The sequence below is a fragment of the Pseudonaja textilis genome, chromosome 7, assembly GCF_049901715.1.
Source record: "Pseudonaja textilis isolate UNSWEBS1 chromosome 7, rPseTex1.2, whole genome shotgun sequence".
Classification (NCBI taxonomy): Eukaryota; Metazoa; Chordata; class Lepidosauria; order Squamata; family Elapidae; genus Pseudonaja; species Pseudonaja textilis.
The window spans coordinates 56,399,172-56,421,301 of NC_141996.1; the positions used below are offsets into that span (position 1 = coordinate 56,399,172).

The window sequence follows — 22,130 nt, forward strand, 5'->3', positions numbered from 1 at the left end:
TATTAAATCTTATAAAATTCTAATTTTCTATTTTTAATACAAATACAACTGCTACAATACTATCATGTGTACTATGCAGAATCCACCACCCCCCGTTTTTTTTAAAAAAGAAGCATACATTACCCTTTGTCCCTAAAAAAGATTTTCTTTTTCCCATCTTGTTTTATACCTTTATAACCTTCCCCCCCCCTCTTTCCCTTTCTTTCTTGGCCCACCTAGACTTTTTACCCACTCCTCTCCAAACCTCTGCCTTCTTGGCTTCCCCTTTCTGTTGCATTCTTCTTTCCTTTTGCTTTCTGGCATTATATTGTTTTTGCATCTTATTTTTCTTTTATAGATATTTTTTTATGTCTTAAGCCCTTCCTTTTCCCTCCTCTCTTTCTCCTTTCTTTCTTAATCACACTATTTAATTCATTAAAAATGGCTTCTTCTTCCTCCGCTTCTTCCAGCTGTTGTTTAATTTGCTGACACATAGCAAGCGCCATATCTAGAAAACAAAGGGCTTCTCCCATAGCGTCCTTGCCTTCTTTCCTTATTTTTAGATATTGTTTTTTTAGTTCATCGAGAGGTAGAGCCATTATAAACTTTTTCTTCTTCTTTTTCTGTATCCTCTTCTTGTTATTAAGCCAATCAAATATTTCCAAACTTAAAACAATTCCCCAAAATCCCAAAGTCCCAAAGTCATCAAACAGTCCAGGCAAAGCACAAACTTCTTCCTTTTGCAGTTTCTCTTCCTGGGGTAAAGTCAATTAGGGAAAAAAAACCCAATCTGTATTTTAAATCTTTTTTGCAGTTAGCTTCTAATCTCTTTATCTTCAAAGCATCTCCTCCAACAAAGTCTTGGAATAATTTTTTTTTTCCAAGCCTCTCCCTTCCCACTTGTAACAAAGGGCTTTAAATTTTTACCTTCTGTTAGAGAGCAGATTTTCCATGTCCATTTGTTAGTTCCATAAGGGAGGGAGAGTAACTTTATCTTTCAACACTTTCCTTTGCCGCTGAAAACCTCCATTAGAAACACTGTAGCATCCAAAAAGAATAGTAATTTTCCAGGTATTAGATATGTCCTTAAAGTCCTGGTTCAGCCAAGAAAAACTTTCATTTTAAAACTTCCTTCTTCTTCCTCCTGCACATTCTTAATCCAGTTGCCAGCTTCTTCATGGCGGCCATTAAGACTGCCGCTCCACCGCCTTGAGAAAAGGGGGTTATTGCCGGCTGGGGAGGGGGTCTGCGATACCCCTCAACCCCTGTCCGGATCCCCCCTATCTTCAGCTACCCCAACAGGGCAGCCCTATCCTCCAGATCCGTCAGGATCGGAGGCACCAAGATGGCTAGCACAGCAGGGATCGCAGAGAAAGCGAATCCCTGCTGTCACCGAAGCCTGGCAAACTGGAAGCCCTTTGTTGTGCTTTTTTGATGATGTTTTTGATGTTAGGTGTCTATTTTAGGTCTTGTGATATGATAGAACATAGACATTTGAAGGTCTCTACTGTTGATACTGTGTTGTCTAGTATTGTAAGAGGTGGTAGTATGGGAGGGTTTCTTCTAAAGTCTACCACCATTTCTATGGTTTTGAGTGTGTTCAGTTTCAGATTGTTCCGGTTACACCACGAGGTAAGTTGTACAACCCCCTGTCTGTATGCGGATTCATCATTGTCTTGAATGAGATCAATCACTGTTGTATCATCTGCAAACTTCAGTATTTTAACAGATAGATCGTTTGAGATGTAGTCATTGGTATATAGGGAGAAGAGAAGTGGAGAAAGTACACAGCCTTGGGGGAGGGCTGTGCTTACTGTACAGGTATCAGATGTGATTCTGCCTAGCTTCACCTGCTGCTTCCTGTCTGTTAGGAAGCTTATGATCCACTTACAAGTGTGTTCAGGTACCACTAGTTGGTTTAGTTTAGTTAGAGAATGTCCGGAATGATGGTATTGAATGTTGAACTGAAGTCTATAAAGAGGACCTTTGCATAGGTATTTGGAGATTCAAGGTGTTGTAGGATGTAGTGCAGAGCCATATTAACAGCATCATCTGTCAATCTATTTGCTCGGTATGCAAACTATGCATGGGATCTAACAGCAGATCCATGATGGTTTTTCAGGTGGGACAGCTCTAGCCTTTCAAAGGTTTTCATAACTACAGAGGTTCGAGCAACTGGTCTGTAGTCGTTCAGTTCCCTCGTTGAGGGCTTCTTTGGCACTGGGATGAAAGTAGACCGTTTGAAGCAAGAAGGAACATAGCACATCTTTAGTGATTTATTAAAGATTCAGATGAAGATGGGGGCCAATTGGTCAGCACAGACTTTTAAGCAAGAAGGAGTTATTTTGTCTGGCCCTGGTGCTTTTCCTGGCTTTTATCTGTGAAATAGATCTTGCACTTTTTTTTCTGTGATTACCACAGGTTGTGAATCCAATGGGTTGGAGTCAGTTGTAGGAGGCTTGGCTGTTGTTGGTGTGTTTGAGATGGGGGTTGTGGAGATAGGTGGCTGTAGTTTCCTTTCAAACATGTAGTAAAATACATTCAGGTCATCTGCTAGTTGTTGATTTCCTTCTGCCTGGGAAGGAGGTTTGCTGTAGCCAGTGATGTTTTTAAGAGTTTTCCAAATGTTTACTAGTTCATTTGTTGAAAACTGATTCCTTAACTTTTCAGGAAGCTCCTTTTTGCTGCTCTGATCTCTTGTTAATACGTTTCTGTCCTGGTTGTATAGCATTCTGTCACCTTTTCTGTAGGCTTCCTCTTTCGAACAATGTAGCTGCTTAAGTTTAGCTGTGAACCAAGGTTCATTGTTACTATATATTAGCAGTTTCCTTGTTGATATCTGGTCTATTGGAGGCCTGTTCTGCATAGCAGTTTTCATGGAGTACTGACCTTGTGCTGCAAAGCAGGGTCATCTCTTTGTGCATGTGTGGGTATGGGATGCATATGAAAGAAAAAGGAAAGAAAGTGGGAGAATCTACAGGGAATCTACAGTACATACAAGAAGCAGCTCAGTATCTGGAGACAATGGTGTGTTTGATTTATAAAGAGACTTCAGAAGACAACCTTCTTGAGGGACCATGATCTCAGCAGAGAGCTGTAAGGGGATACTATTTGGCATGGAGTTTAAAATGACAGTGTTCATTCTGAAAGGACTGTAACATTAGCATATGTATTTTTCTTCACTTCATTGATATGTATTTTTCTTCACTTCATTGATACAAAGACAGATATTTGGAAGCTACAATATCTATTTCAGTTAAATATACCCTATCATGGCCTCAAAATCCAATGTACAGTGGCTTAATTACAGTTTGGAACAAGGAAATTTAAACCAGCCAGTCACATGACCACCTAGCTATGCCTACCCAGCTGGTCATTAGGGCAGAGAACTGGTTGTTAAATTTGAATCCCACCACTGAGATTAACCACATCTTTAAAATTCCTAATTAAGGATAGAAGGAAAGCAAATTATTAATTTTCCCATAGGGAAAAACTATTAGATACCACAATAATGACACAAGATCATTTTGCAGCATGTTAGGAATGGAACTAGAAAACTTTCTTGGGGGCAGCAAAATAGCTGTTACATGTTTTATGTAGAGTTCAGTAAGTCCAGCAAGAAGTGGTAAAAGCTAATATTACTGAAGAAAAAAGGCAGAACTGAGAACATGCATGTGGGAACTGATATGACAGTGGTGGCTAACCTTTTTGAGCTCCTTTGCCAAAAATATGTAGCACCCAGAAGGCAATGCGTGTGTCCCCCCATGCCCCTGTGCATGTGTGCTAGACCCCCCCTGCGCCGCACATCTCTGTGCATGCATGTGAGTCTCCCGTGCCCCCCGCCCCCATGCATGTTCACCAAATACCCAACAATCAGCTGTCAGGCAGGCTGTGCATGCGCAGTGGGGCTCTTCCGGGCAACCTCTCGCGTGCTGGCAGAAGTAGTTCTGTGTGCCACTTCTGGTACACGTGCCATAGATTCACCATCAAGGTGATACGACATGTCTGGTTTCTTTTTTTTTTTAAATCAAGATTCTTTCAAGTTTTTTAGGACTCACACATATAAGCAAATATTTGATACAACTTTATTCATATTTGGTAGCCAAACACATAAATGCTGGATTACCCCATAAGAGCAGGTATGGATCCATCTGGTTTAGTATCATCTAATGTTACTGAAATGGGAGCATCATCATCCAGAATAATTGTGCAGCCACAGAAACCTTCACAGAAAAATAAAAGGAGGATGACCAACTCAAAAATTCAATCCAGAATGTAATTTCCTGGCAAGCATTTTCAATGGTCCTTTGCAAAGTTTTACTTTCCTTCTTAGCAAATAAACATTTAAAGCCATACTACCAAATAACCTTCCAAGGGATTTGTGAAAGCAAATGAGGGACATTAATCTGATGAAATATAACTAAATCTTACTCTGAAATTCACTACATCTTATGTAGGGAAAGTGTATATTTGTAACTCATTGATAAACCAGGTCAACCCTATGTAAAATAATCTCAGTTTATTAGGCATTACAGCTTGTCAGATGTTTGCTGATTAATCCCTTCTACCTTTTTTGCAACAAAATCCCTTTTTTATTCATATTATGTGGAGTTTGATCAGAAGGTATTAGAACATTCTTAACTATCATAAAACAGATTCCATACAGACCCAATTTCCTCCAGAAGGCTTCTTTGTAGTACATCATGCATTTAATGACAGAACCCATTGGGAGGCGCTGGATTAATTGGTTTCTTATTGTTGGCAGTTCCGGAGTGAAATGAATCTTTCCAGTCAATATTGGTGGAATGGCACTAATTACATACTTGCCCTGTTAAATACAACATAGGCAAACCTTTGACAAATGTTGAAAATCATTTCTATATTTCCATTTATTTTGAGCCCTTTTAAAGTCTATGGCATTTGTAAAAGACTTAAAAACATCAAAATTAAAATAAATTCAAAGTAAATGAGCTCCTCCTTCTCTTTCTCCTCCTCCTCTCCCTCCACAGCCCACACTCATTCTGGATTTTAAAAAAAGATAATCCTAACCACTTTCCTGTTAAAATAAAAAAATTCTGTATCAGGCAATGATCTCATATACCCTTGCCTTTCTCAGTCTAGCTTTCCTAAAACAAAGCTTCAAGTCCCAGCCAAATTTATTTATCCCATGAAGTAAATTTATAAAGCTGCAACTCACTTTCAGTGGCTTCAGGAGGCTTATAAAGATAAAAACCCAATATAAAAAACAACAGCAGCAACAACCCCCTACCTCCCTAGTAACAACAGTTAATCAAATAAGCCATTTGATGGATTCCATCCCATTTTCGGTTCCCCAGGCTTATTAGCAAAACCAGATCTCACTTGTTAATATGAGGAGCAATCTTATCTCCACAGGGATATAACAGAATAACAGAGTTGGAAGGAACCTTGTAGGTCATCTAGTCCAACCCCCCAAGCAGGAGACCTTACACCATTTATTTATTTATTTATTTGAATTTGTCAAACAAAAACGAGAACAAAAATAAGAGAATAAAAATACAATGACAGGCACATTAGTGCACTTATGCATGCCCCCTCTATGACCAATTAAGTATGAAAAACAGTCCACGGAAGCCCATTTGTGACTGGAACTGTGAAAATATGTAGCTGAGACAACTGAATCAAGTAAGGCATTCCAGACTTTGACATGTCTATTACAGAAATCAATTTTTTTACAGGCAAGTTTAAAGCAATTTACACTGAATTTCAAGCAGTTGTTTGCACGTGTAATATTGCGATTAAAACAGAAAAAGTCATTTACAGATAAAACATTACTATGTATAATTTTGTATGCAATACCTAGGTCTGACCACAAGCGACCCATTCTAAGTTATCAAAAACCAAGAATTTCGAGCCTAGTAGCATAAAGAATTTTATTGTGTACAGAAGAATCCAAGACGTTTCTTGTGAAGTACTTCTCAACCAGCTCGATTGTACTGATGTCAGATATAGGGTGGGGATTCCAAACAATTGAACAATATTCTAAAATTGGTCTAGCATAAGTTTTATAAGCCCTAATTAGCAATACAATGTTTCCAGAAAAATAGCTGTGCAAAATTAAGTTTACAACTCTTAAATGCTTTTTTAGCAATACTGTTACAGTGAGCTTTGGAGCATAAATTGTCAGAGATAAGTAGACCTAGATCCTTAACAAAGTGACGGTCATCTGCTAGATCAATGCCACCTACCTTATACTTAACATTTTGATTCCATTTACCAATATGTAAGATGGAGCATTTATTGATCAACATTTGAACTCGCCAAATAGATGACCATTCAGACACATAGTTGAGGTCACTTTGCAAAACAACAAAATTATCTGTAGTATTGAATAATTTTACGTCATTGACAAAAAGGACGCAATTGCTTTTAAGTTGATCACATAAATCATTGATATAGAGCAAAAAGTGTGGGACCTAAAATGCTACCTTGCGGAACACCGCTGTTAACTGATGCAGGATTGGACAGCGAGTTCCCTATTTTGACTTTCTGTAATCTATTAGACAGGAAAGCAGCAGTCCAGAAGGTCCAGAAATGCCGTAAGAGTTTAATTTCAACAACAGTTTATCATGTACTACTGTACCAAAAGCCTTACAAAAATCTATGTAAATTGCATCTACTGCTTTACCTTGATCAAGACACGTAGTCCAGATGTTTTACAGTGGAAAAGTTGCAAATTACAAGATGAGTTTTTCCTAAAGCCAAACTGTTTGTTGGATAGCAAATTATTTTTCTCTAAATAGTGAACAATGGATTGGTTTATAATAGATTCCATAACTTTGCATGTAATACAACACAAAGAAATTGGTCTATAATTTTTGACTGAACTAAGGTCACCCTTTTTAAAAATTGGTATAACTATAGCTAATGACCAAAGATCAGGCAGGAAACTAGTTCTAAACGATACTTCAAAAATTGTACACAAAGGTTCAGTTATGATGATAGCAAGCTTTTTCAGGAAAAAAGCACACAATCCATCTGGTCCTGTGGATAGCAATGGTTTAAAGATTACATAATGCTAATTCAACATTATCTACTGTAAATTTAATATTCAACAATTTGCTACAACTATTGTGGTTTGACTTGCGAATGAGGGACTGCAATCATTGCTATCCACAAAAACTGAACTAAAAAAATGTATTGAAAGGATTGGCCTGACCAACATTGTCATTACAATCAACCCCATTTTGCCCTTTTAAGGATGGAATCACTTGCGAGTCTTTAAGTTTTGAGTTAACAAAATTGTAAAAGGCTCACATAGCATTTGAATTTAACAGTTTTCTGACAGATGGCAGTCCAGTCTCTTTTTGAAAGCTTCCAGTGATGAAGCTCCCACAAATTCCAAAGACAAGCTGTTCCATTGGTTGATTGTTCCCACTGTCAGAAAATGTCTCCTTATTTCTAGGTTGAATTTCTCCTTGATCAGTTTCCATCCATTATTCCTTGTCTGGTGCTTTGGAAAATAGCTTGACCCACTCCTCTCTGTGGCAGCCCCTCAAGTATTGGAACACTGCTATCATGTCTCCCCTGGTCCTTCTCTTCACCAGACTAGCCATGCCCAGTTCCTGTAGCTATTCTTCATGTTTTAGCCTCCAGTCCCCTAATCATCTTTGTTGCTCTTGTTCCATAGGGACAGAGCCATCACAGAGAAGGCCTTTCTTCTTGGTCCCCTAGCTGTACTTCCTTAGTATAGGGGACCCAGAGAATTTTCTGCTTCCCCTCTGTAAAGGGATAGATGTGACTGGGAAAAGACAATCCTTCAAATAACCTGGTTCTAAACCATGTAGGGCTTTAAAGGTGACAAGCAGAATCTTGAATTGGACCCAGAAGCAAATTGGTAGGCAATGCAACTCCTGCAGGAGAGATGACATATGTGCAAAACCACGCAGATTGCTGCATTTTGAACCAATTAAAGCTTCTGGATACTTTTCGAGAGCAGCCCCATGTAAAGCATGTTTCAATAGTCCAGGTGACTACACCATGAATGACTGTGAGTAGGGATTGTAACTCAATGAATACCCTAGTATTGATCCTCAACCACATTACTAGCACTATCATATTGGCTCCTTCCACTAACAATAATCGCCAGCCAACACATAATATCCTCAGAATCTCCACAACTCATATGTCTCTCTCAGGATATATTTTACAAAAGATTACCAGAAGTCAAAGACTAGCATTTCTTGCTGTATGTTAACTATTATGACATAAGTACTTCATTCAAATTAGATATGTTGATGTCTATATAGCATATTTGTAGCTCAGGGTTGAAATGAAATGTTCTTGGTGCTCTCTGAGCTTGTTTTTTCTTGCAGATGTTTCATTACCCAAACTAGGCAACATCATCGGTGCTAGTAAGAAGTGGGGTTTGCTCTCAGTTTATAACCTAGTGGCTTGCCCTGTCAGTGTTGGTGGGAGTGGTCTTAGAGATTTTCTTTGGTTGGGCTGTTTCTTGATTGGGGTATTATTTATTTGATTGTTGGTCTGATGTTAATCTTGGAGTTAACCTATGCTCACCTGGGTGCTAATTGATGGTAGAGAGGTTCTTGGGACTTTTTGTTCCCTTCTTGGCTAGTTGATTGCCTTTTCTGCATAGGTTTTTTTTTTTTTTGCATAAAATGGCTAATTTGTCAGAGTGCCAGGCTTCTAGAAACACTCTGACAAATTAGCCATCAATAGATACATAGACATAAACAATATCTATAGATGATGCAAAAGTGACAATCAACTAGCCAAAAAGGGAACAACCAAGCTCAGAGAGTACCAAGAATCCCCCATATTACAGCTTTCTGGATATATTTATTAAAGCTTTCATTAATGCAATATTTATACTGGTATAGAATGAAAGCTACAATACTGTACTGATAGTCCAGTGATGTAATCAAGACAAAAAAAACAAGACTCGTGGAAGATGGTAAAATGTCAGAAGCCAATTACAATATCACAAAATACCTCTCTCTCTCTCTCTCTCTCTCTCACACACACACACACACACACACACACACACAAATATATCAATAAAAGCAACTTTAAAAGTATCTTGAATAATGTGAAATGCAGAGCAACATACAATAATGGGGCCAATTACATTGGGCTAAAAGCTGCATCAAGAATGTTCTTGTTTAACTGCATATGATGCATTTATGCTATTCAATTACCTTATATATCTCGTGGTTCAGTGTTTCCACAATGATGTCATCACCTGACTGATCAATATAGACTACAGGACTCTTGAGTTTAACTTTATCTCTGAGTAGTTCCATTATCTTTTCTGTAATTTGTCCAGAACCTCCAATAAATTTTCTCTCCTACGAACAACAGATTACAGCAAAATAAGAAGACAGTGTTGAGGCATATATCTGGTACAATGTAGCTGAGTGTAGGATATCCATTAAATAAGATTTTCAAATCAATATGCCAAAATATTTTAAGGGACTGGACTGCAAAATATAATTCTCTAGCCTATACCAGAGGAATTACAATAAAGAAATCCCAGCTGGCTGTTGGCACTTATCTTGTATTTTATCTTTGCTTTTATTTGGATATGATTGTTTCTGATATTTTTGATACCATTTAGAGTCCTTTGGTAGAGTAGAGAGAAGTATGGTTGTCAAATAAATAAATATAGAATGGGATATGGGATGAAAAGATATCTGTTTAAACCTATAAGCGTGAAGAGCTACTAACTTTCTTTATACTTGTGATGAAGATTGGAGGTCACTTCGTATATATTATTTCTCTCCTCCCCCCCCACCCCACGCGCATTTTCTATTCTTTCTTTCCATTCTATTTTCTACCACCACATTTAGTTTGCATTAGTTTTTACTGCTATAATTAAAATTGCTAACAAAAATTATTTTATATGGGATTTTTGAATGTATGGACACTGGTTGTAACCATGGAAACTAAACAATATAATTACTATACTGCCACAGCCATATTGTACTGAATAGACTAAGGGTGAATGGAATAAGATTTATAATATTAATCTAATTTCAGTAGAAATCTAAGAATGCTGCCAATAAATAAAAAAATAATTAATTATTCCAGATTGAGATAGCTACCTAAGACTGTGCAGGAGCGAAGAAACAGTGAATGGTATGGGAACTGGCTAAGAATACTTTTAAATTGCTAAACATAACATATCAGAAAAGAGGATCCATAAGGATTTTTGGAACTGGCAGTGACCTAATACTGGAAAATAATTTGTAAAATACTAAAAAACTTAATTTTAAAAACTGAGATGTCTTCAGGAGGAAGCCAATGAAACTCAAGATAGCAGTCACCACTGACTTTTTTCACCTTCCACAATGGGCACCCATTTCCACAATTGGAAAACTACTTTAACTTTTGGGAAAGCATTCTTTGTTATGCTTTAAAACTCTCCCTATTACACACGTGCAGGATCACATTCATTTATTTTTGAACTCTCAAAAGGAAGGACAAATGAATCACTTGCTTTACCTGCCCTCCGTTGGTTATAGTAAAAATCCTGGTGGTTCCCCCACATAGTTTCACATACCACAGGAACCAGAGAGCTGAGACTTCGTGTGTCTCCGAAGTGACATTAATGTTGACAAAGCTTGTAACGAAGTCCCTGGCAGCTCTGTATACAATCCAAAGTCAGGCACAATATATTAATTTTATCTTGTTAAGAAATGAAATAAAATGGAAAATCATAAAGAGCACATTTCCTTAGTTTGACAAGCGAGTTTCCCTTACACATAACTTGTGCACTGTGTAACTGTGTAATGGGTGTTTCACAGTATATTGCTGTTACTATATCCCAAGATGCTCCCATTTTGCCAAATGTAGAAGGATTTATGATTCAATGCTTGGGGATACTTAAATTGCAGCAGCACATGACATCATGCAGGAGTAGGTAGTATCCCAAACTCATTCTCCTCTGAACATTCTCCTCTGGTTTTTGTAATAGCAAAAGCCCAGAAACAATGGATTCTACATATACTGTATATTCAATAGCTGTAATATGCAATGCTCTTTGCTTTGGGGAACATGGTTTTATATTATTACCAAATAATCATTCTTCTTTTTTCAAATGGAGCCTTATTAAGTTTATCATGAATATCATTAATAGGCAGGTGTGGGCTTCAAAAATTTCAGCAACTGGTTCTCTGCCCAGTTGCTGGGTGGCCATTGTGGGCATGGTTAATCAGCCTCTTGCACCATGGGGGGGCGGGGGTGTTTTCACCCTCCCCAAGCTCCGGAAGCTTTCTTTGAGCCTCTGGGAGGGTGAAAACTGGGAGGGGAGGGATGGAGTGGGTGGGGCCAGCCAGGGGTGGGATTTACTGGTTTGCCAAACCTGTAATTAAAAATGATAAAATTAGCTACCATTTCACCCGAACCGTGACGAACCAGTAGCAGCCCACCCGTTAATAGGTGAAAAAAAATATTGGCTTCTTCTTTAATGGGTAAAAGAACACCACTAAGATATCTACCATCGTCCTTGCTGAGAGTACCTCTATTAGAATGGTATGATATTTATTCTAGAACCACCCCCTTCTTGGCCTTAATGACTTTTTGAACATGGCATGCTACAGTGGCTCAAGTACAGTTTACACCTCCACTGAAAGTTTCATAACTTGATTTAGATCAATCCTCCAAATTTGATTATGATTATAATTTTCCATTTCCATTCTATTTTGCTCCATGTTTAATCAGGTCGCAAACTGAAAAGTGATAGCAGCTAATGGTTCTTGACTTTCTAATAAAATGTGTGAATACATTCAGATATTATGGGAAATGAAGCTTTTTATTTCTATTTTGAGTCAGTTTCAAAGTCCTCAAGACAATAAATCTGGAGATGCCTTCAATTTTTGCAATTGTTCTTTCTTCACATCAATCACAAGTTGAAAACTTTTGGCAAAACAAAATACAAAAATCATGGAAGGAAATGAAAAACCGTATGTGACTATCAGGGGAAAGCACCCTTAAACAGAGCATGCCTTCTCTATGCTTTAAACGTGAAGTATTTCAGAATAAACCATTTAATCCTATTATTATTACAAAGGACACAAAGGGGCTATGTTCAGAATGTGCAGAATACCAGCAAACCTTAAGGATCTATTATTTATTTACTTATTGAATTTATATGTTACCCATGGCAATAGTAATGACAATATTAAGTAACACTGTTATTTCTGATCAAAGTTTGGCATTAATGACAACAGTCTGAAACTCAGTAGTTAGATAGATATATAGAAAATCCAAACTATTTTATTGAATAAAGCTATATTATACATTATTAAGGGCTGTTTCATTAATCAGGAGTTTTCTTTCTTCAGTGAAAAACCATACAGTTCCATTGTTATCATCAGTGCTTTTTTGTTTTTTAGTATTTCTATAACCACACAAGCCCCATTTATATATTCAACTGAAGATGCACGGGCTTCATTTAACCTGGAAGTAGAACTGACAAGTGCGAGAACTCATCTGATATTCCCCAACTTCCTTTTAAATCTGTTCTAACATTCTAACATACGATTAGAGATACAATTGTAATACAATTGGTTATCTTCCACTTGAGAAAAAAGAGAATATAGATTAACCAATGAAGCATGTAGTATACATAGTAAAATCATTAAAAATAAGGATGGATCACTTACTTTGTCCAGCAATGTTTGTCAATGAACTGTTTCATTGAAATTTTGTCCAACTCTTCTGCATGAGGTGCATCCCATGGTGTTTCAGCAGGAATCTAAAAACAAAGCAAGTGTTTCAAATATGCACAGTTTATTTGCTGATTGGGATGGGAATTGATTTACTTTTCATGTATCAATAGCCTCAATCTATTGTCCTTGTAATATGGTCATAAAAGAAAACAAGCACAATCATGTTGTAAAATTAAATTAGCTTTCTTTAAAAAATGGAAAGAGAGTGAGTCAAAAAAATTCATATAAAATGAATGAAATTTTAGCACAACTGTTTAAAAAAAGGCACAATCATATTTTCTAGTGTAATCCACCCTTGTAAGCAACTTGTTCATGAAATGCAAGTGACATCAGGACCTATTAATTGGGTTCACATAAGTCTCTTTATAATATTGAATAAAAAGTTTTTAGCAAACGGAAAGCATGGGAAATCCATTGTCATTGTCCAGTCATCAATATCCATATAATAGATACATAGTGCAATAAGACTTGGACATTCAAAAATATGAAAACGTATCTCAAAGGCATATATGCAATTAATTCTTCTAGATCAGGGGTGTCAAACTTGATTTCATTGAGGGCCACATCAGGGTTGTGTTTGACCTCGGGGACTGTGGTGGGTGTGGCCAGGGTGGGCATGGCGAACTCAATGTTACTCATGTCTGGGGTGCCTGTGGTGGGCTGAGTGCTCTGCCAGCGAAAATGGGCTCCCGAGTCAGTTTTCGGCTGCGATGGCCTCCTGCAGCCCTCTGCCAGTGAAAATGGAGCTTGTGAGGGCTGCGTGTTCATGAATTGCAATAAAAAGGTTTTAGCAAAAAGAAAGCATGGAAAATCTATTTTTATTGTCCATCAATATCCCTATAATAGATATGTACTGCAATAAGATATCTAGATTCAAAAATATTAAAACTTGTATCTGAAAAAAATATTAAAACATTGTATCTGAAATATAATGCTTTATTGATTAAGCTGTAATCTAAGATGTACCGAAGATACAGTGATGCTAAAACAGTTTCCATAGTTTAGATAAAACAGTGACATCTAATTTTTTTTATTCCACTCAGTTTTTAAAGTGTGTAGATCAGACTGAATTAACAATAACAGTTATTTAGAAAGACACTTTTTTTTGTCTTGGAATATTTAGTGATCATGCTCTCTGAAGCTAAAAATCCACTTAATTGGTAAATTTATATCCAGTCAAGGATCTTGTTGTGATCAATACAAATAATTGATAAGTTCAATGAAGATAAATGTTATGGGATATATTACAAGGCTACACATTCAGGAGGACAGCATCTATATTTAATACAAAATATATTTTAATGTTGATTACAAAAATCACTCATAGCTGATGGTCCTTGCTTACTTGGTCAGCCTTAGTCAGTGACCATTAGAAATTGAATGGTATTGAAAAAATAACTTCACATGCCCATATCTATGAAGCAGCATCTCTCAGCCATGTGATTACCATCACAGTCAGTTTTTCTGTGCCTTGCCTGTTTTTCTCCTCCCTCCCTCTCTTGCAGGGTGCAGGAGGGGATTACAAGAGAATCAGCAGACACACGATGGGAAACATACATTGAAAGCAATTACTCCAGGCTGTTTACATCCTGTGCTTGTGGCTGTTGGCCCCAGAACATTGCTTTCAATGCCTGCTTATTCTCTTGAAATCCCTCCCTTTAAAAAATAAGAGTTGGAAGGGACCTTATAAGTCATCTTCTAGTTCAATCCCCTGCTCAACAGGAGACCCTATAGAAGTGTTGGCAACCCTTTTTGGCACCAAGTACTGAAACAGGAGCGTGGGTGCGAGGGAGCGCCAAAAACTGGAAGAGCATTCCCTAGCACACATGCGTGGGAGTGCCAGAAACTGGAAGAGCAAGTCCCTGGCACACACCTGGTTTTCTAGTTTCTGGTGCGCATGCATGCACGAAGACCAGCTGGCCAGTGTGCAAGCGCATGCCAGAAACTGGAGGTTTAACTTCATGGTGTGCACATGTGTGCCGGGGAGCTGCTCTTCCAGTTTCTGGTGCTCCTGCATGTGCGAAGATCAGCTGGCCGGCATGTATACATGCGCCAGAACCAAAAAGAGCAATGGGCAATGGCTGGCATGCCCAGAGAGATGGCTCTGCGTGCCACTTCCAGCATGCATGCCATAGGTTCGGCATCAAAGCCCTATATCATTTCTGACAAGTGGCAGTCCAGTCTCTTCTTGAAAGCTTCCAGTAATGAAGTACCCACAATTTCTGAAAGGAATTTGTTCCGTTGGTTGATTGTTGTCACTGTCAGTAAATTTCTCCTTATTTCTAGGTTGAATCTGTTCTTGATCAGTTTCCATCCATTGTTCCTTGTCTGGCCTTCGGGTGCTTTGGAAAATAGGTTGACACCCCCCTGCCTCTCTGTAACAGTCCCTCAAATAATGGAACATTGCTATCATATCACCCCTGGTCCTTCTCTTCACTAAACTACCCATGCCCAGTTCTTGCAACCATTCTTCATATGTTTTAGCCTTCAATCCCCTAATCATCTTTGTTGCTCTTCTCTGCACTCTAGAGTCTCAATATCTCTTTTATAGTGTGGTGTCCAAAACTGTAACTGCAGTATTCTAGGTGTGGTCTTACTAAGGCTTTATACAGTGGTGGGATTCAAATAATTTAACAACCAATTCTCTGCTCTAATGACCAGCTGTAGTAGTTTTCAAATAAAAAGAATGCTCGCCTTATGCAAATAAATAACAAATATCTTGCAAAATATTATTGCTCATTCTAGTCTCCTTTCCTACTAACGGGTCCATCTCAGATTGTAATTTGCTACAACCTCTCTTGTCTTTTGCATCATTCTATGGGAGATTATTCTGAAATGTTATCTGTGATGTTTGCAACTGTACAAGTTTGTTTCATCTAATCCTGTTTTTGCATGCAATTCCTACAAGTTATTTTGATATTCCTTCCCCCTTTTTAAACAAAGTAGTGATTAAGGTGCTGGCCTAGAAACCAAGAGACTCTTACCATTTTAGGCTTGAAAAGATGGCTGAGTAACCAAGTCACTCTCTCCCAGCCCAAACCATTTCTTAGATTGTGGATGTGGAGGAAAGAATATTAGATAGGTTCTCCAGCTTTATAAAGTAATAAAGACAGAATAAACATCTAACAAAATAACTAATCATTTGTGAAAATGTCCTTCTAAAGGAAAAAGGGTGCTGCCTTACATTTATTTCATTTGTATCCACTTTATTTTTCTCTACTTTTTGGTTTATTCTTCAACGATGGCATAGTCTGTGAAATTCTTCCCTGTCTCACATGCCAGGGTTATATGGGAAAACATCAGGTAAACACATCCATGTGACTGACAGGCAAAGGAAGCAGAAATCACTAAGCAACTACATTAAGACAGAAAGGTGGAGGCACCAGGGTGCAAAAAGCAGAGGATCTCAGGGGGAAGAGAGCTGAGACATCTACCTTTCACCAAACTGGTACAACCTAGTCAACTACAAAAAGGTAGGAATGTCATCCATGACTCTTTTATGTGCTCTTTCCATTGGAAATTTAGAGATTGTTTCAAACTGACAGTGCAAAAATTGCCCCAGCTCTACAATACTGGTAGATACTTTTGAATGATCTTTCACTTTTTATCCAGAGAAGTGCTAACAGGATTTAAAAAGCAAATTCAAGCATGTCCTTTTTTCCATTTAATCAATTTTGCCAAACATCTCCCCGACTCACAATAAAATAGCACAATAAAATAGCACTGTTCTAATATTTGAGGGGCTCCTACAAAAATGAGGAGGTCCATCCATTTTCCAAAACACTATAAGGCATGACAAGAAACAATGGATGGAAACTAATCACAGAGAGAAGCAACCTAGGACTAAGGTGAAATTTCCTAAGGGTGGGACCAATCAACCAATGGAATAGCTTGCCTTCTGAAGTTGTGGGTGTTTCATCACTAGAGGCTTTCAAAAAGAGTGAGGGAAGTACACCCCAAAAGGACAGTGCCAGGAAACACTAAAACAATGCAGAAAACACAGCCATTCTGCCCCAGCTGACAGGAAAACTAAGAGCAACAGTTCAGGCTAATTGAAAGCTTGGATGTGCTGCCAAAAGCCATTAACCCTTCCAACTCTATTATTCTATGTTCTCTATGTTCTAAATTGGGTGCTTCACAGCAGAACCAATACAGCTGGCTGGACAACACATGCATTGAATTCAGAGCCTGTATGATCAAGCTGCATCATTGTCCCCTCCTGTATCTTTTCTCCCCAGGAAGAAACAAGAAGTAGCCAACACTGCAGCATCAATAAAAGGTTTTTGGGGAAGTCCAGAGAGTATCAGCTGATCACAGAAGTGTTATTTAATACCCTTTATAATGAAAACATTTGTAATATTGTCCTTCTTCTTGAAGGGAATAGGTTAATACCATCCCTAGATGGGCAATTGATGAGTTTCCTGAATGTTTCCCTGCCCTAATCCTGTCAGTTTCTGTTGTTTATTGACTTTATTCAAGGTATGTGTTGGCTGCATGCCAGCTGCAACTAAATAATTTGTTAAGTGGTTCTTGGCTACCTACCTGGAGCTATTAACTGAAGGGAGAGATAAGAAAAAAAAACCACTCTGACTTTATTTTCAGCCAGTTTTCTGAACTGCACAAGCAGTTAACTAATGGTTCAGGTGAACTGGCTGAATCCCACCACTGGCTTTATAATACCTCACATGATCTTATTCAATGCCCCTGTTAATGCAATTTGAGATTGCATTGGCTTTTTTGGCTGTTGCCGCACACTGCTAGCACATATTTCATTGATTGTCCACTAAAGTTCTAAGATCCCTTTCACGGTTACTGATATTAAGCCTGGTTTCACCTAATCTGCATGTGTACTTTTGGTTTTTCATGCCTAAGTGTAAGACTTTATCTTCTCTATGAGGAATTTCATTTTGTTAGATAGCATCCAGTGTTCAAGTCACCAAGATCCATGTGGATCTTGAGCCTATGATCTAGGGTAGGGGTCTGCAACCTTAAAAACTCAAAGAGCCATTTGGACCTGTTTCCCATAGAAAAGAAAACACCAGGAGCCACAAAACCTGGGTAGGCATGGCTAACTCAATGTAACTCATTCTCACCCAGTCACATGACCTCCCCCAGACACACCTATCCAGGTTTTGGGGCTCCCTGTATTTTCTTTTCTCTGGGAAACAGGTGTCTCTCTTTCTCTCTCTCTCTCTCTCTCTCTCCCTCTCCTCTCTCTCTTTCTCTCTCATCTCTTTCTCTCTCTCTTTCTCCCTCTCTGTCTCTCTCTTTCTCTTTTTTCTTTCTTCGTCTCTCTCATATCTGTCTCTCTCTCTCTGTCTTTCTCTCTGTCTTTCTCTCGTGTGTGTGTGTGTGTGTGTGTGTGTGTGTGTGTGTGTGTGTGTGTGTGTATTCCCTCTTGAACCATTTCCAAAGACAGGTGAGGGTTGTTTTTTTTTTTAACTGATATTCTTTCTTCTTCTTTGATTGATTTTTTACCATATGATTTAAATCAAGAGTCATTTCAGGTTCCCAGATAAATGAAGCTCTTTCATCCCCCTGCTGTGGCTCCCTGTTGGCTGAACCCACCACTGGCTGGTCCCACCCCTTGCCCTCCCTTCCCAGTCACTCCTCGCCTGGCCTGAGAAGGTAATGGCAATGGCGGTGGATGGAGACTCACTCTATATTCCAGAATGGGAGCAAAGTACCCCTGTACTTACCTCTTCTTCTGACCCTTGTTGGTGCTGCGCATATCTCGGTCACTCTGAGAGATGCACAACTTTCTTTCCTCCCAGAGACACTTGCCCGGCCCAGCTGCAGCTGATGCTCCATATTGTAATGGGCTCCAGGAGGAGGAGAGGACACCATCGCCCACATTGTGAAGTGTGCTAAATTTAAGTGTACTGCACAAGCTGCTGCAAAAGCAGCGAGCAGGCCATGGAGGCGGAGGTGGGCCACTATCTCAGGGCAGAGAGCCAGTTGCTTGTCTCCCCAAGTGACTGAAGTACACGTAGTACTAACAAGGGCCAGAAGAAGAGGCAAATACAGGGGCACTTCACTCCTGCTCAGAGGGCAAATACAGGGGCAATTCGCTCCTGCTCAGAGCTATATGGAGCAAGTCTCCACTCTGGAGCCACAGGTTCACAGATTCACCCTACCAATCTAGGGTGTTGGCTGTTCCTGCCAGCTCAGTACCATCTGCAAATTTGATGAGTTCTACTCCCTCATCTAAGCCATTTATGAAGATATTGAACAGTACTGGGCCTAAGATGGAACTTTGTGGTACCCCACTGTTTACTTCCCTCCATGTAGACATATACCATTAAGGACTACTCGTTGAGTATGGTTTGTCCGCCAGTTGCTAATCCATCTGGTGATGATGCTATCTATTCCACATTTTTCTAGCTTATCAAGAAGTAAGTTGTGGTCCACTTTGTTGAAAGCATATTATATCTACAGCATTTCGTTGGTCTATTAATTTAGTCACTTTGTCAAAGAATGAAATAAGATTGGTTTGGTATGATCTGTTTTTGACAAACTTGTGCTGACTTCTAGTTAATACTTTACCTCCAATCCAATGATTGTAAATACAAACATTAACTCCATTCTTGTTAATTATCCCAGTTCCAGGATGAGCATTCCAAAGGGTGGGGGAATGGTGAGGAGCCAAACCGGAAGGTATGAAACTGATTAGTCTTGTCAGTTTTGAGCTAGCTACCCCAGTGCCAGAGATGAGCATTTCAAAGGGACAGGGGATGGGGTAAAGGGAAGCATAATCAGGATCATGTAATTTCCCACTTAGTAACCAATTTGCTTAGTGATGGAGTTGCTGGTCCCAATTGTGGTTACTGAATGATGACCACCTGTATAATAATCTAATAATATTCCTATTTAAAAAATACAGGGAACGAAGGACTAATGTGAGTCTCCAATATGTTTTCCTCGATAAACCTGCATGGGACATTGTAATATGTCTGTTAAACAAAACCCTTTCACTATAAAATTGGAGATTTCAATATTTGCATTAAAGACAGGTAAAAATATTTCTGCTTCTTGAATACTTTTTGTCAGTGATATAAAAAATTTCCTTGCGTGGGAGGGCAGAGCTGGCATCGCGATGATATGGCGTGCGATCTTGAAGAGCCAAGATCGCTGACCATATCTTTGCTTATGGACGGTCCAAACAGATCTAAACCGTCCTGAAGAGACTATGAATGTAAAGAGCGCATCCTGTCAATCCCAGGGATACTGCAAAGTCCTTGGTAGATCCAGGAGAAGCTCTTTTTTGCCAGCAGCAAAGAGGCAGCCATTAAAGCTGCTGAAGTTGGGACAGCTTCGAAACAGAAGAGAATGGAAAGAGAAAGTGTGCTGGTTTGGTGAGAGTTTTCCTTTATTTTAAGATTTGAAAGAACACCCTAAGGAAAAGAAAGAATTTGTAAAATCTAAGACAGGAGTGATTAAGCGGCTATTTTAAACAGGAAGTCAAAATTAATATTTCTTTTTTTATTGCTAGACTCTTAATGTATGATTTTTTACTTGGAAACTGGACTGGTTTTCTTTTTTTACCTTACTTTTTCTTTTTTGTATTTTTTCCTTTTTTGTCTTTATAATATTAAAAGCTAGAGATTCCCTTTTAGCCTTTTTTTCTTCTAAGTCTTTTCTTCATTTTTAATTAATTTTTTATTACATTTTGTTTGGAAAAGGAGGGGGAAAGTGAAAGTAGAGGAAAATTTGTAACACTGACATCTAGAGACTTAGAAATATTGTTTCCTTTTTCTTCCTTTTCGACCAGACAAGGCTGAGAAAGAACTGAGGCTTTTTTTTTCAAGGACTTTGAGCCTGTTTGATAAAATAGAGGGAAGAGCACGGAAGAGTGTTATTGCAGGTGCTTCTCTGGGTTTCTATCAGTGGCTGGAGTCTGGTGTTGAAGTTTACAGAAAGAAGATGATAAGACTCTTAAAAAGAGAGTTATAAAATTGTTTGGAACTTAACAAAAAGCCTTGGATAATTAAATAGGTGCAGTGTGTTTCTTCTCCCTTTTTTTAAGTTGGGCTATTCTCTTCTTTAACAAACCCCCTCATTAGTCTACTATTTTTGATACATATTTGGACCTTTGGCCTTTTGGAATTTGTTTTTGTTTTTTGCTTTTTTATCTTTGCATCTTATTATAAAGGAAAAATCTTAGTTTTAATCTTTTCTTTTTCTTTTTAAGGGAGTAGTTTCTTTTCTTTTTTTTTCTCCCTTCCCATTTCTTTATTCACCTCCTATATTGTTTTTTTTCTGTGGCTCCTTTTTTTTTCCTTTTTGTACCTGAGACTTTAATTGGATTAAGGTGTTGAAGAACCTGAAGAACTTTATTTTTATTTTTATTTTTGCCACCCACAATACTTAACAATTTTTCCTTTTTCTGTTTATGGTTTTTTCTTCTTTTGCGGGGGGGGGGGTTCCCACTATTTAACCAATTGATTGGATTAAGGTGTACAAGAACCTGAAGAAACTTTTCTTTGCTTCCTTTTTTACTTCATTATTTTTACTTGGAATTACAACTGGTTATTACACGAGCGGATTAAGGTCTAGAAGAACCTGAAGATATTGAATTGTTTGAAATGAGCAGGAAACTAGCAGTGTGTCAGCCTTCAAGATTTTTCTCCCTTTGCTTTGCATCTTTCGGCTGTCATAAGTAATGGGGGGAGGAGGGGGAATGGTTATGGGATGTGAGCTGGAGGTGTTACAAACCAGAACTGTATAAGCTGGCGGGGTACATTCTTGCTTAGGTTTCTATCCTATGCTATGCGCAGCTGCAACGCTTTATCAAACTAAGTCAAGGTCAACAGACAGAAGCCTCATCACCACCTGGAGATGCCCACATGATGATATATACAACTTTTAATTGGATGAGCCAATTGAACTATTGGGGGTGGGAATGTTGCCATTACTTTGTATATGTGATTTACGCGCCCATTTTCTCAGATTCAGAATTCATCATGTACATCAAAGCTGTATCGCCAGAAGAGACCCCAGCGAGCTGCAGCTGTGGTACGTGCTGGCAGCAGAGGTGGAAACTGATCTGACCCAAAACAGACGCGGGGGGGGCGTTGGTTGGAGCAAGTCCTCCCACACCAGCCCTTGAGAAGCCTTAAAACCTCAAAAGGGAGGAATGGCGGCAAAACCCAAGACCACTGCTTGCTTCCAATGTGGGAAGGAAGGTCACCAGGCTGCAGATTGCCATGCCAAGCTAGAACCAAAGGGGGTGCCAGGAGGAGGAAGAAAACCTGAAAAACCCCCAGCAAAGCCTCGCGAAGCGGCGTTTAAAGCAGAGGAGGTTGTAGAGATCGCCCCTCTGAAAGGAGAGGAGCTGCGAACTTCAACCTCTTCTGAAGAGAGTGAATCTGAATCGGAAGACGACTCACTGGTAAGTCCAAACAAGGGCCCTATGACCAT

General features: G+C 38.8%; 1 protein-coding gene across 1 annotated transcript in view; it reads right to left on the minus strand.

The window, feature by feature from the left end:
* Positions 1-22,130, minus strand: part of LOC113444730 (amine oxidase [flavin-containing] A-like) — a 65,324-nt gene that overhangs the window by 10,795 nt on the left and 32,399 nt on the right. The window contains exons 5-9 of the mRNA XM_026713591.2: positions 12,645-12,736; positions 10,483-10,624; positions 9,177-9,326; positions 4,648-4,807; positions 4,106-4,202 (exon numbers count right to left, since the gene is read on the minus strand). Of these exons, the coding sequence (XP_026569376.1) occupies positions 4,106-4,202; positions 4,648-4,807; positions 9,177-9,326; positions 10,483-10,624; positions 12,645-12,736 (641 nt within the window). The remainder of the gene's footprint in view (positions 1-4,105; positions 4,203-4,647; positions 4,808-9,176; positions 9,327-10,482; positions 10,625-12,644; positions 12,737-22,130) is intronic.